This window comes from Bombus pyrosoma, linkage group LG11 (genome assembly GCF_014825855.1).
Source record: "Bombus pyrosoma isolate SC7728 linkage group LG11, ASM1482585v1, whole genome shotgun sequence".
NCBI classification, from domain to species: Eukaryota; Metazoa; Arthropoda; class Insecta; order Hymenoptera; family Apidae; genus Bombus; species Bombus pyrosoma.
The window spans coordinates 7,614,606-7,628,364 of record NC_057780.1 but is presented as its reverse complement, the minus strand read 5'-3'; the positions used below and the strand labels follow the sequence as shown (position 1 = coordinate 7,628,364).

The 13,759-nt window shown below is 32.7% G+C and overlaps 2 protein-coding genes across 13 annotated transcripts; both read left to right on the top strand.

The window, feature by feature from the left end:
- The first annotated feature begins 31 nt into the window (after positions 1-31).
- On the top strand, positions 32-2,772 carry LOC122572670 (isocitrate dehydrogenase [NADP] cytoplasmic). 2 transcript variants are annotated; one of them, XM_043737941.1, is made up of 3 exons: positions 32-165; positions 986-1,151; positions 1,413-2,772. In XM_043737941.1, the coding sequence occupies exons 2-3, from the start codon at positions 1,137-1,139 to the stop codon at positions 2,619-2,621; spliced, it is 1,224 nt and encodes a 407-aa protein (XP_043593876.1). In that variant the 5' UTR covers positions 32-165; positions 986-1,136; the 3' UTR covers positions 2,622-2,772. The 2 variants fall into 2 exon arrangements, with proteins under 2 accessions (XP_043593876.1, XP_043593875.1); XM_043737940.1 differs by lacking the exon at positions 32-165 and having other exon boundaries at positions 213-1,151.
- Positions 2,773-4,831: 2,059 nt separating this feature from the next.
- Positions 4,832-13,748, top strand: LOC122572664 (zinc finger protein 91-like). 11 transcript variants are annotated; one of them, XM_043737918.1, is made up of 12 exons: positions 4,832-5,194; positions 5,809-6,016; positions 6,120-7,163; positions 7,458-7,688; positions 7,768-7,968; positions 8,052-8,456; positions 8,550-9,020; positions 9,516-9,803; positions 10,332-10,769; positions 10,854-10,990; positions 11,067-11,185; positions 11,289-13,748. In XM_043737918.1, the coding sequence occupies exons 3-12, from the start codon at positions 6,837-6,839 to the stop codon at positions 13,280-13,282; spliced, it is 4,611 nt and encodes a 1,536-aa protein (XP_043593853.1). In that variant the 5' UTR covers positions 4,832-5,194; positions 5,809-6,016; positions 6,120-6,836; the 3' UTR covers positions 13,283-13,748. The 11 variants fall into 11 exon arrangements, with proteins under 11 accessions (XP_043593853.1, XP_043593861.1, XP_043593854.1 ...); XM_043737921.1 differs by lacking the exon at positions 4,832-5,194 and having other exon boundaries at positions 5,206-6,016; positions 6,120-6,711; positions 6,793-7,163; XM_043737926.1 differs by lacking the exon at positions 5,809-6,016 and having other exon boundaries at positions 6,793-7,163.
- The last annotated feature ends 11 nt before the right edge of the window (positions 13,749-13,759 follow it).

The following is a 13,759-nucleotide window of genomic DNA, read 5'->3' as shown; positions in this document are numbered from 1 at the left end:
GCTGATAACATGAGAAATCTTCTTAAAAAAAAAATTGTTGCAGGAAGAGCTAGTATACGATATTTTTTAAAACACGATAATCATTTTTATTTCTCATTATTTTATCGAAGATAGACTGTTTAATTTATTGTTCAAAAACAATTTCAGTCAGCACAGAATATAATAGTAAGTGCTTTTATATCAACACATACTTAATATGATGTATTTGCGAGTATTATTTGCATTGACCTTGTATCAATCGTTGTATATACTTACAAAATGCAAATCTGAAAGTAGAGCTGCTAATCATTGATGTTTAATGGATTTTTGTCTTAGATATATTTAAAAATAGTCATAGAATAATTTATATACATTCATACAATAGAAATCATATTAATTCTAAAAATGTTTATTTTGATTGTTAATGAACCTTAAACGTTTAAGAAAACAAAATTTCTTCTAAGATGATTGCTTATTTTAAGCTTTAAAGATTAATAATATTTTCTTTCGAAAATATATGATTTATATATGAACATGCTTGGAAAAGGAGCATAATTGTTGCATTTAAATTTGCGAACGTAAACATTATTTACCTACTACAGTACAAACTCCAAAGATAATAAAGAAACATAGATAAGGAGTATCATTAATATGATAAGAGATCATATGCTATTAATGTAAAATTTCATTAGTACTGATCCAATCAATCTTAAATTCATTACATTTATTCAGTTATTTGACATTTTAATATGTAACAAATAGAAATTGTCACATTTAAATACTGTGACAGTTTAATATACAATATAACCTACACAAATACAAGAGATCTAAGGAATACATTTGGAATAAATAAAAAATATGGATATGTTTTGATTTTCATTGTTATCGGAATCTATTAGGAAGATTTGTTGTAAGTTGTATAAAGTTCATGCGAATAGTAAAAATACGAAAGTGATTAAGATTATTTGGATAAGGCTGCCATGTTTTTGCCCCACCGTTTTATTAGAGCAAACGTGCAATTTATAAGAAGCGTAGCTTATATCGGATCGGGTAGTAACTTCGCTGCTTTCTCACGAATATTATCGCCAAAAATTTCTCAGCCGTTTGATAATCCAGCACTTCTATTCGCTAAGACATTTAGCGTTTCCTCTGGAATAATGACGAAAATAAAGGTAAGCAATCAGTAAAGCTATGTAACTGACATCTGTTAACGTTTATATATACCTATATATAAATATTTTTTTTCGTATAATACCTATCTTTCCTATATGAATTTTAATTAATTCCGATAACATTTTCGGTGTTCCAATAGTTATTTTACTTTATTTTATCTATTCCAAGAAAGAAATCTTTTTTATGCGATAAATAAATACATATAATAATTTTTTTGCATAATTAATTTTGCATTATCACAAGCATCCTATCTTTTTTAGGCTGGACCTGTTGTTGATATCTTGGGTGATGAAATGACAAGAGTCATTTGGGATTCTATTAAAGAGAAACTTATTTTACCATTCTTAGATATTGAACTACATACCTATGACTTAGGTATTGAAAATCGGGATGCTACTAATGATAGGGTGACTGTAGAATGCGCAGAAGCTATTAAGAAGTATAATGTAGGAATCAAATGTGCTACTATTACTCCAGATGAAAACAGAGTAAAAGAATTTAACTTGAAAGAGATGTGGAAAAGCCCAAATGGTACTATCAGAAATATCTTAGGTGGCACAGTCTTTCGCGAACCCATTTTATGTAAAAACATACCAAAACTAGTACAAGGTTGGACTCAACCAATTATCATTGGTAGACATGCTCATGGAGATCAGTATAAAGCTGTTGATTTTGTGGTACCTGGCCCAGGTAAACTTGAAATCACATGGACTGGAGATAATGGGAAAAAAATTTCACATACAGTTCATAGCTTTAAGGGATCTGGAATTGCACAAGCTCAATATAATACAGATGAAAGTATTGTAGCTTTCGCTCACAGTTCTTTTCAATATGCTCTGTTAAGAAGCTACCCCTTGTACCTTTCCACAAAGAATACCATTCTTAAACAATATGATGGCAGATTTAAAAATATTTTTCAAGAAATATATAATAAAGAATACAAAGATAAATTTGAAGCCAAGAAACTTTGGTATGAACATCGCCTGATAGATGATATGGTAGCATATACAATGAAGAGTGAAGGTGGTTTTATATGGGCTTGTAAAAATTATGACGGAGATGTTCAATCTGATTCTGTAGCACAAGGTTATGGATCTCTGGGTCTGATGACTTCAGTTTTAATTTGTCCAGATGGACGCACAGTAGAAGCAGAAGCTGCTCATGGTACAGTTACAAGACACTATCGTCAGTACCAACAGGGAAAGGAAACTTCAACAAATCCTATTGCTTCCATATTTGCATGGACAAAAGGTTTACTCCAACGTGCAAAGCTAGATAATAATCAAGATCTTAAAAAATTTGCAGAAACATTAGAATCTGTTTGTATTAATACCATTGAATCAGGTTTTATGACAAAGGACCTTGCAATTTGCATTAAAGGCATGAGTAACGTTACTAGATCTGATTACTTAGAAACATTTGAATTTATGAATAAGTTAGCAGAAAATTTGCAGAAGCAATTAAAATGACTGCAATATCCAAATCAAATATCAAAGTATTAACTTTACATGGGAAAAATATTATTACTGGTTATGGGGAAAAGAGTTGCATCTATTTATATGTTAGATTACAAAGATGGAATATAATGATATGAATAAAAGTACGATTAATATATTGTAATTGTGATTTTTTATAGAAATATATTCATCAATTTCAGTTTTTTCTATTATATATGTATATTTAAATCTACATTTAAATATTTTTATACAAATTTTAATTTTAAACGAAATCAAATTGTTTTTCTTCACACTCTCTCTTATGATACCAAACCCTTTATCAAAATACCTAAATCATTATTACTTGAATACATACTTCACATCATAGTTAATATCACATAAGCATTTTTAATTATATAATTTTTATTCAAATATACCGTCGCTCGTAAATAAGACAACATTAAACTATTAGACATAAATAACAAAGGCAATAACGTTTTATAGCAAAATATCAATTAAATAATACAAAAAATTTAGTACACTCTTCTTTTAACCTCCAAGATAAGATGTATATATTCTTCTTCTCTCTTCCACCCTCTCACTCTTATATGCGTGTATGTATATAATGTTATTAAGGTATTATCATTATTATTTTTAATTTTACTAATTATCAACTGATTATATCAAAACGTCTTACCTTATGCAACAGATAAATTGATATCCTTGATAAATTTATATCCTTTAAAGATATAAATAATGAAATTAACTATATTTAATAAATGAAAAACAAATAACTTAATGATATAAATATATATATATGCTACATATATAAATGATCAAAGACAATCTTACTGATTTTTACGCATTAAGAACATTTACAATGAATAATTTTAATATTATATACTTCCTAAATACAATTCTTTAATATCGCATAATCGATAAAAGGAAAGATAGCAAATCATTTAAATTTTGTAAATTATGTAACTTTTGATAATATAATTTTTGTAATACTTTTGTATCATCATTTACAAATTATTATACAATAGAACAGTATAAAAAGTGTAAAGTCAATATAATTTTAACCTTCATACATGTACTTACACGACAAAGAAATAATTAAAAAAAAAAGAAATCTAAAATGGCGCTATGTATATACATCTACTATTTGATTACTTTGAGTTAACTTTCTTTTATATTAAATGTAATAACATTTTTGTTATTTTGTTTTATTATAATTATGCTATTTTATAAAAACTTTTTCATACAGAATTCGACGAACATTAATTTTTTCTATCTCATAAAAAAAGGAAAGGTACTTAAAGAAACAAAAAAGAAGGGGTTATAAAGTTTTCGTTTAAAAGGTATAAGTCTGCAATGCGTATAATGCATAACAGTACATAACACATTTTTTTATCGAAAAGTAGATACATATATACTCTTTTCTTAACTTTAGAAAGAGAAAAAAACAATTTAGAAGTTCTTTTTCTGGAAACTCAATATATATTTGAGTAAGAAAAAATGTTGAATATTGTGTGAATAAAATAAAATATCGAAAATTGTGTTTTATAATAAAGTAAAGATACTAAATAAATTATTAAAACTGCATAAAAATTATTGAAACTCGTAGATAATTTTCCAACGATGTGGTTTTCTATTTATCGACTAATACTACAAGCTTATAATGATATAACGGAATTCGTAAAACAATACAAGCAGAGATAACAATGCGACATGGACAAAGTTTAAGTAATTGCTATCCTACATGAAGTGCTAGAAAAATAAATTATAATTATATACTTTGATTATTATTCCAATAAGAAACGTCTTCAAGAAAATGACGGTACTTGAAAGCATTCGTATCTTAATCTCTTATTCATTATATGTACTTCTATACTTTCATTACTATGGTACTCATTTTTTACCTATACACAAAAAAGTTAAAGATAAAAAACTTAAGAATGATAACTATACAGTCATCTCGCATAAGATAAGTACATGTCATGAATACAATTTTCCTACAAAGTATTATAACTAGCCTGCGAATATTTATGGAAATTCATATATTTATGAATATGACTAAAAAAGCGAGATATACACAAAAATTTATTTCACCTACTAAATAATATAACGAGTACATAATATTTTTTGAATATTTCATATATATTTTCTAATTATCTGCATCTTTAAATGTCTTAAAAATGCATAAAACTCCGCAGTCTAATTATAGTATGAAGTAACGGAGGTAATATTGTTTTTCTAAGTAAAGTCCAATGAATTCGCATTATTCTCAATACGGAGGCATTTTTAAGTGATGAGATAACTTGCTTCCACTACTTAACGAGTTAAACCATCGTCATCATCGGCTCCATTCTCTTCTCCTGCAGTTGTATCGAGGGCTGCAGGAGAAACCAGCCGGAGGAAGTGGGAGGAGTGTGTGGATACCAGAATCAGAATCGGAATTGCAGATGGCGCCTGACCTGCGCCACTTCGCCTCGCCATCGTTCTGTCCGAGTTGGTGAAAGAGGAGGGAGGGGCTGGTTTTCTCTCGTAGTCTTTCTACGATTCATCCTCTGTTCCGTCGGCTACTGGTTAGCGCCGATGACGAGGTATTCGAAGATAAATCGCGGTACCCGAGATAAATCGAGCTAACCGTGTCGAGAGGAGAAAGGAAGGAAAAGGAGGGAGGAAACAAAGGTTCCAACGAGCGTATCCGATTTTTTTTTTCAAGCGTTAAATTAAATCGTAAAAGCAATCGTGATGTTAAAACCCGGTGCTCGTGGTTGGCTGCGTATATCGATTGATACGTGATCGTGGATTTATTGGCATATCTATTTACGACCGTCGCTCAATCAGAAGATAACCTGCTTCAAGCGAATTAACTGCTCGAGGTTTGTTTTTCAGTCAACAAGATCGAGTATTTAATTTCCTTCTTGTTTTCCTTGGTTTTCTTTCGTTTACGATATGCACACGCTCCGAACGGTACCTACTAAAATCGTCGTTCGTCTGTAAACCGGAAATTGCTTGGAGAAACGGAAATCGGACACGCGTTTCGGAAAACTGATCTCCTTTCTCTTATATTCGCGTATTATTACATTGGCAATACTTTTTTATCGTTTATTGCTTATATACTTTATTATGAGGAAAAAATTATAGAAAGGATCTTCATATGAATTATGATAAAAGGAAGAAACTGTAAGCATAAAAATATGTTACGTTCTAGCCGTACGTTGACTCGTTGCGCGAATGACCATTGTATCACATAAACCGGATGTCAAGAGTAGGAAAAACGAGTTATTAGAAATAATTATACGCAAGATTCTGAAACGAATAGTAATTGTTGTAAATGAAAAAAGGAATCAATTTACTTTTATTGTAACAGATATTTAAGATATATTCGTAACAATCGTAATGTGAAGACTTTATAATTTGTAAGTATACTATTAATTCCAAGCAACTGTGTTAAACAAAAATCTATATAATATAGTAATATGTACGTCGAATCTGAGAATCGGTAAACTTTTTGTCTTTTAGAAAAACTTAACTTTTCGCTTGAATTGAATGTTAACGATCTTAAAAAATATATAAACTGGAATACAATAAAATATAACCGCGATGTTGTTATATGAACTATTAATGAGGTTACAAGATTCTATTGTTATTTTGATAATTCTGTAGAAACTGATGTATAAAAAATCGGGTAAAGTTCGATCGAATTATATCGTTTTATCCTTGAAGTTTAGTACGGGAAGTGATCTGAAAGAGGTAGGATTTCTTCGTGGGAATGTTCGAACGCGCTCCTCGTCAGCAGTTTTACTAGGAAAGAAAAAATGGCGCCCATAGCCTCTAGATCGCGCGACCACCGAGTAATGCTGTACTCGTACTTCCGTAACGTGTACCAGCGCACAGTTCCCTATTAGATTCCATAGATTGTTCATCGAGATTTCGAGGTACTTTTTATTCGACGAAAATTATGCCCGAGATGAAGACCGTATACCGAATCCGTAATTTATAATTGTGAGCAAAGCCATTTTTAAAAAATCACTCGTGAGAGATGTACACGCGATAAAAGTGGCTTGTCATTGATGTCATCGGGAAGAAGACAGACGTGTAGAACGATGGAAAAGTGAATGTTGTATTCTTTTTATTCTGATACTGTGGTTCAGAAAATCGAATAGAAATAAAAGGGTATCTCGATGCGCGACAGGGAGACTATAGAACAGACGTGGGACAGAATAAATCTTGTCCAAGATGTCAGGAAGGCTACCCCGTCTGCGTGCACTTCGTCCACGACCCCAGCAATTTAAAACGGAGTCACATAAGGAAGGTAACCTTAAAGAGAATCGTCAGGGAGTCGTGATGAGGGAGCACGAGTTGCAAAGCGACACCAAAGACATTTCGTACAGTGTCAAAGACGATGTCTCAATAAAAAACAATTCAAAGCACGAGCACAAACACGAGGAGCTCGATTGTTCGGGGTCTTCACAAAATTACGAATGTAAAACATGCAAACCACCAAAACCTCTATCAAGTCTTAAGGCGTATCTCGATCATCTGAAAAAGGAGCACAAACAAAAGGTATATTATTTTTAATCGAATTACATCAATTACTTATGTTGTAAAAAATGTTTAAGTATTACTTCATTGAATGAAAATTTAATTAGTGACTTTTTATATATTTTTTAAATAAAAAATGGAATCAATATTATTTTGAGGGAGCAATAAATTATGTAGTTTTAAAAGTAAAATATATCTATGTAGTGTATTATTAATAAAATGCTATTAATTGGAATACCAAATACGATTTTTCTTATATTTCAAAAAATAATATTTATATATTTAGGATACTTTTAATAAAATGATAACTTTTAGGGGAAATTCATACGTGACACTGGAAATCGATGTTCTATGTGTTCATATGTTGCATTAAATTCAAGAGATCTTGAAACTCATCAGAGAGTACATCATTTAAAGAGAAGATTTTTCCGATGTGCTAAGTGCTATTATGTAACACATGTACGTGCTCGTTATACAAAGCATGTGAAATATCATTCCATGCCAATGATCAAATGTGATGCTTGTGATTTTCGTACGCCATATAAGGTTAATAGAAGCTTTACTAAATTTAACAAATTAGAATTTTTTGTTAGATGAAGTATCAACAGATAATGTTTTCTTGTAGTGGAATTTAGATAGGCACACTAAAAATCATGGAGGAGGAGGGGCTTTTCAATGTCGTGCTTGTAATTTTACAGCTGATATTAGACAAAGTTTAACAGTACATGAAACTAATCATCATGAACCTCCTGTGGGTCAAACAAATCGTAAATCTAGCACACCTTTTGAACGAAAACCAAGAAATAGTCCTAAACGTTACAATCAGGTAATATAATAACTTATTTGTTAAGTAATAACTAATATAAATAATAGATAACTGAAAATATATTAAAAATAAATCAACTTCAGGTGGGTGCAAGTGATTTTCGGGAATCACTACATATATCTACAGGTACAACAGTCTCGATCAGTCCTGGAGATTCATACATTTCTGATCAATCCATGGAAGATAAGAGAAGTGCAATAGCTAATGCAGAATGTATAGCATTGAAGTGTGAAGAAAAAGGTTGCCAATTCATTACTGCATGGGATTCTGAGATGCAACGACACCTGGCAGAATGTCATGCTCCAATTACACCAAACAAATCCAGAAAACCACTGCCAATGTTAATTCCTCTAAGTCCTACTAAACTAAATAGTATTAACTCCAGTGGACCTTCAACGACGTTAAAAGTTCCACGTGTTAGAGTAAGACCGGAACTCGCGCAAATTGCAAGAGACACGGAACTGGCAAAATTATATGGAAATAAAGAAGTTAGTTATTTTTCCTTTCTTTTTATTAAATGTTGTCTATATCTAATTGATTATTTTTAGGATGTTTTAATAATTCAATTAAATTTTTCACAGGTCAGCAACTTAAAGAAGGATGCGAATAACGCGGCCGATTTATTTGAAAAAAAAAATGCGTCGTTCTTTGATAAGCTTAAGGAAAAGCTTACAACGACAGCGTCAATTAATAATGGAGTACCGGAGGTAGCTGTAAGTACTACGAACGATTTGAAATGCTGGTGTACTTTTAAAGCTAGTAGCATGGAAGAGCTGGCTTGTCACAAACAAATACACCACACTGCTCTAAGTGTATCCGTGGGCACAACGCGTTGCCCGAAGTGCAGGAGACGTTGCAAAAGTTCGACTGATCTACAAGTGCATATGCAGTGTTGTCACTCGACAAGCAACGATACGTCAATACACAATAGCTTAGAAAAATTATCAAATTGTTCAGAACTCCGTGTGACCTCGTATCGCGGTGAATATGCATTCCCAGCGCAAACGGATTGGGACGTTAATCTCAGCGGACTGAATTCCTCTGGATCATCGGTATGGTGTTTTATAGAAATAATAATATTTACTTAATGCGTGCACATGAACAATATGGACATACGCACACGAACAAACAAACGAATAATAATAATAATAATAATAATAATAATAATGATAATGATAATAATAATAATCGTGAAAAAATTGCAATACGAGAGTCAACAGATCTGACTATTTTTTTCTTTAATTTGTGTAAATTATGTTTTGAAATATGTTGATTGCAAGCATCCCGTACGGCAATTAGAATAATATATTTAAAGTTAGCTTAAAAACTATCAATTTTTGTTCTTCGAAGTATGCAATGCTATTATAAGTATTTTTGTAATTACGTTAATGACAATGTTTTTTCTTTTTTTTATTTATATTTTATATATTTTTTTGTTATTAAGAATGTGCTTTAAATGTTACTTACGGCAGTCGAGACCATAGACAGTTGTGTTCCCGAATGTGTTAACACTTAATTTTGATAAAGGTAGTCAAATCTTTTGTCAGGTTGAAGGTTCTTCGACGCATCCAAGTGGCCGATGGGTATACAAATGCCCGGATTGTCCATTTTGGGCATCCACCGCAAGTCGTTTTCATGTTCATATTGTCGGTCATTTAAATCGGAAGCCATTCGAGTGTTCCCTATGCGCGTATCGCTCTAACTGGCGGTGGGACATCACAAAACATATTAAACTTAGAGCAGTTAAAGATCCAGTTCATATGACTGCCAGGGTACTTATGAGGGATGAAACAGGTCGACGGAATTATTCCAAATATAACAAATATCTTGCACAGGTGAAAGCATAAATTTCACTTACATTTAAACAACTCTTTTATTAGTAAAGAAAAAGGTGCTTGTCGATTTTCATAGGCGCACTGATTTTTTTATGGTTTCTCCCAAAATCACTCTGTGGTAAATTTGTTTATCCATGACAAGCATGTGTGATGATCCTTATGAATAATGAGAAAAGCTGAATTACATATTTTTTTAAAGAACCAAAGAAGATAATGAAACAATCAAAATGTATTAGCTGTATCGAAGCGCTTGGACACTTGATTGGTGTTATGATGTTAATCTGATTGTAATTACAAGCATATTCTTAGTAATCAAAACCGACATGATAACATTGAAAATGTTCCATACCTCTAAAAGTGACTTTTCATTTTATATGGAACTTCATTTTTTAATAATATAAAAGAAATTTTCAGTGTGCCGAATAGTTGTTTTTCTGCTGAATAATAAGTTGTTTTTCGTCGTGCAGCAGTGTACCGTTTATGACAAACAATTTTATATTGTACGTAAACTTCTCGTCTCTTTCTTAGGTCCAACAACAGTCGTGGGATGATCAAAACATGGAGGAACGTAGCGTGGAAGAAACGAATTCTGACGAACCGTCAACTAAGTTATTCATAATGAATACCAACGAATATCGGCAAACATCGGATCTCTCGTCTTCTCTTACTTCGATCGTGTCTCCGAATGAAGGAAACCATAATCTTAACACCCTTAATATCGGATTGAAACCACCACCGCTTCTTAAAGCTGCTGCGAGGAATCGGGGACAGTCTTTACTTAAAAGCAATTTGATTTCCTCTCATTCACTATCAAGTGGATCATCATCAGCGACGATCGCAGAGGAAAATAAACGTACAATGTGGAAATGCAAACGTTGCAATTTTCGACATTGTAGTAGAGAAATTGTTTCTATGCATGTTAAATCTCACAGTGAGCCAGCTGACCAACACCATGAAGAAGAAAAAGTATGAATATTTGTAGTTGTTTTGTTCATTTAGTTTTTTTATTATTAGACACATAATATATTCGTAATATATATTTGTTTACAGAATGTATTTGGTTGTGGAGATTGTCCATTTACCGCATCTGATGCAGCAACGTTATCGATGCATAAAGTTCATCATCGTCCAAATTTGGATGCTATTTTTAAATGTTATTTATGTCCATATTATGTCAGCACAAAAGTGTATGTATTTATATAATGCTATCATCATTAAATTTATAATATTCTTGGAAGATATTTATTTGTTTTATCTTTACAGAGAGCTTTTGGATCATGTCAGACTTCATGGAGAGGAGCTCGCCGTTGTGCACCAACAGAATATGGAGTACAATTTCCCTACCAAGTCTAAAGCACATCGAACTTCAAACACTGATAATAGTAAGTTAAACAAATTCTTTTTAGCATTAATATGATTAAAAATAGTTCAATACTAAGATTTTTATTCAAGCGTTAATTGGATACTTAAATATCATCATTTCAGGTATTAATCGCATGAAACAAGAGAAGTCTGTAGAGCAAGTGATTCATATCACAACGCAGAGCAACGTGACTTGTTTCACTAATGTTTCGAAGAATTCCGGAGCGCCACCGCCATTGCTTCTTGATACACGAGCACTGCCTGAAGCTCCATTAGTATGGGTGTCCCGACCAGATGGTACACTAGCGAAAATGTTAAAATGTCGTCACTGCCCTTTTGTATCTTCGCGACAAGCAGAAATCCGAGATCATGAAACCATGCACCTCGATACTCCTAGTAATGGTCCTGTGGTCGCTTGTACAGATTGTAGTTTCACTTGCACACGGCGAGAAGTCATGGTTGCACACACAGATATGCATTCCGGATCTTTAGGCACTGTTCATTGTTTGGTAGATGATTCAAGGCCAGATTCGCAGCAATTAAGCGATTTGGCTGCGCTTCTCGGCTTTACTCATCCTCCGGTATTAGGTTCGGAACCTGATCTACAAGACAAAAGACTTGTGCATTGTTGTAGCAAATGTCCAGCGCGATTCCTTTGCGAAAAAGAATTAAGAATACATTTAAGATATCATTCTACAGAACTAGCTTATTCTTGCCAATGGTGTTCTTATGCTGCTCGACAACCGGCCCATCTTTTAGCCCATCAGAAGGCACATTCTACGGAGTATCAAGAGCGCACCAAATATTTGTTATCTTTTTACGGTCAGTCACAGCGATATCCGCCGCCTACCACAGCTTGTGTCGAAGCAAATAATCAAGATTCAAATAATTCTACACCTACCGTCGCATGGATTGTAGTCGAAGTTACAGAAAGTTCCAACAACGGGTTTAATAGTAGCATGAACAACACAAATCAACGAACTGGGAATCAAGTATTCACTTGTGCAAAATGTCCGGCTCGTTATTTCAAATTAGATGCTTTAGAATATCATATGACCTTGCATGGATCAAACAATAGATTTAAATGCACTGAGTGTGACTATTCGTCGAAGACGGCTCAGAATTTAGTGAAACATCAGGTAGTTCATAGACGTCAAAACGAAGCGAGCGATGTAACTTCAAATCTGTCTCCTCCTCCCGACCCACAGTTTGGACTTTTTATGCGTGGGAATCCTAACTTTGTATATCCTGCTTATTTAAGAAACGGTCGATTAAAAGAAAAGCGATATAAATGCCATAAATGTCCTTCTGCCTTTGAGAAACGAGAACAATACAGAGTTCATCTAACTCTGCACGGTGCGAAACAAAGATATCGCTGCGATACGTGCGACTATTCTGTAAAATATTACGCTAATTATATTCAACATCTAAAGAAACATCAGGCAAATGCAGAGGCGCAAGCTTCACGTAGACAATTTGAGGACGATACAATTACCATTGATAGCGATAATATTTCCGATAATATAGGTTCCATTTCACGTTCAGGAAAGACGCTTAAATCACCCAATAATTCAGCTTCAATCATGACTACAAATGGTATATCAGTGTTAAATTTTGGTGGAGCACAGGCCTCGAATCAAGATAAGCAGTCCTTAATGTTGCTGCAAAAGAAAGGGATACTTCTATCTTCTAACGACGAAGTGGAGACGTTACGTTGTCAAAGCTGTCCGTTTTCTACGTGTGACAAAGACATGATGGATGCTCATAAGCGTCGACATGGCATTGAAAGAATGACACCGTCTTGTCCTCATTGCGATTATATACCGCGAAAAGATGAGAATGTCGGTGAACATATTAGATTGCATTTTACAAGACTTTATAAACCAGAATCCTATCTTATTATAGAATTATTAACATTGACAATGAAAAAGATATCTTCGAACGGAAAGGAAGAGAAACAAAAGGCTGCCGAATTACTTTTTAAAGAATACGCGGATGGAAGATTTTTTCCTTTTACCGATACCAATTCTTTTGGGAGTCCTCCTACTGTGAGCAGTTACAAAGAAAAAGTCATAGTCGATCCAAATACAGGAGAAACGAAACATTTAACTGTTTAGAAAAAATTAAAGTTGTCAAAATAATTGCATATTGTACATTTCTCTGTATATAACAAATATGGTGCATTTTAAATGTTTATGAATATTTTCTAGATTCATTGATTCAACAAACTATAAAGGAATATTGGAGAAAAAACTGTTACGTTCCAAATAGTAGGTTATAGAAATTTGCATGAGGAAATGAATATAGTTAGGCTTGTAGTATTGCTACATGTACAGAAAGAAATTTCGATCAATAATAATATCTGTAATTGCTACTGTATTTCTTATAAATGAACGCGATCATGGTTGTAATCATTAAAATGAGTATTTTGTAGCGTCATGCTTAACAAATAGAAAACAATGCCATACTTTGTTCATATATTAAACATTTTCTCACATGCATATAGTTTAATTTTATTGTATATAATATCCAAATCTATGAATCTTGTACAATACAACAATAAACGAATGCTATATACATGTATAGATTTATGT

Bases quoted from the DNA above. Each gene is read 5' to 3' on its own strand.
- LOC122572670 (XM_043737940.1), top strand. From the start codon at position 960: ATGTTTTTGCCCCACCGTTTTATTAGAGCAAACGTGCAATTTATAAGA. The intron at 1,152-1,412 runs GTAAGCAATCAG...TATCTTTTTTAG, and splicing joins GAATAATGACGAAAATAAAG to GCTGGACCTGTTGTTGATAT.
- LOC122572664 (XM_043737926.1), top strand. From the start codon at position 6,837: ATGTCAGGAAGGCTACCCCGTCTGCGTGCACTTCGTCCACGACCCCAG. The intron at 7,164-7,457 runs GTATATTATTTT...GATAACTTTTAG, and splicing joins AAAAGGAGCACAAACAAAAG to GGGAAATTCATACGTGACAC. The intron at 10,991-11,066 runs GTATGTATTTAT...TTATCTTTACAG, and splicing joins TATTATGTCAGCACAAAAGT to AGAGCTTTTGGATCATGTCA.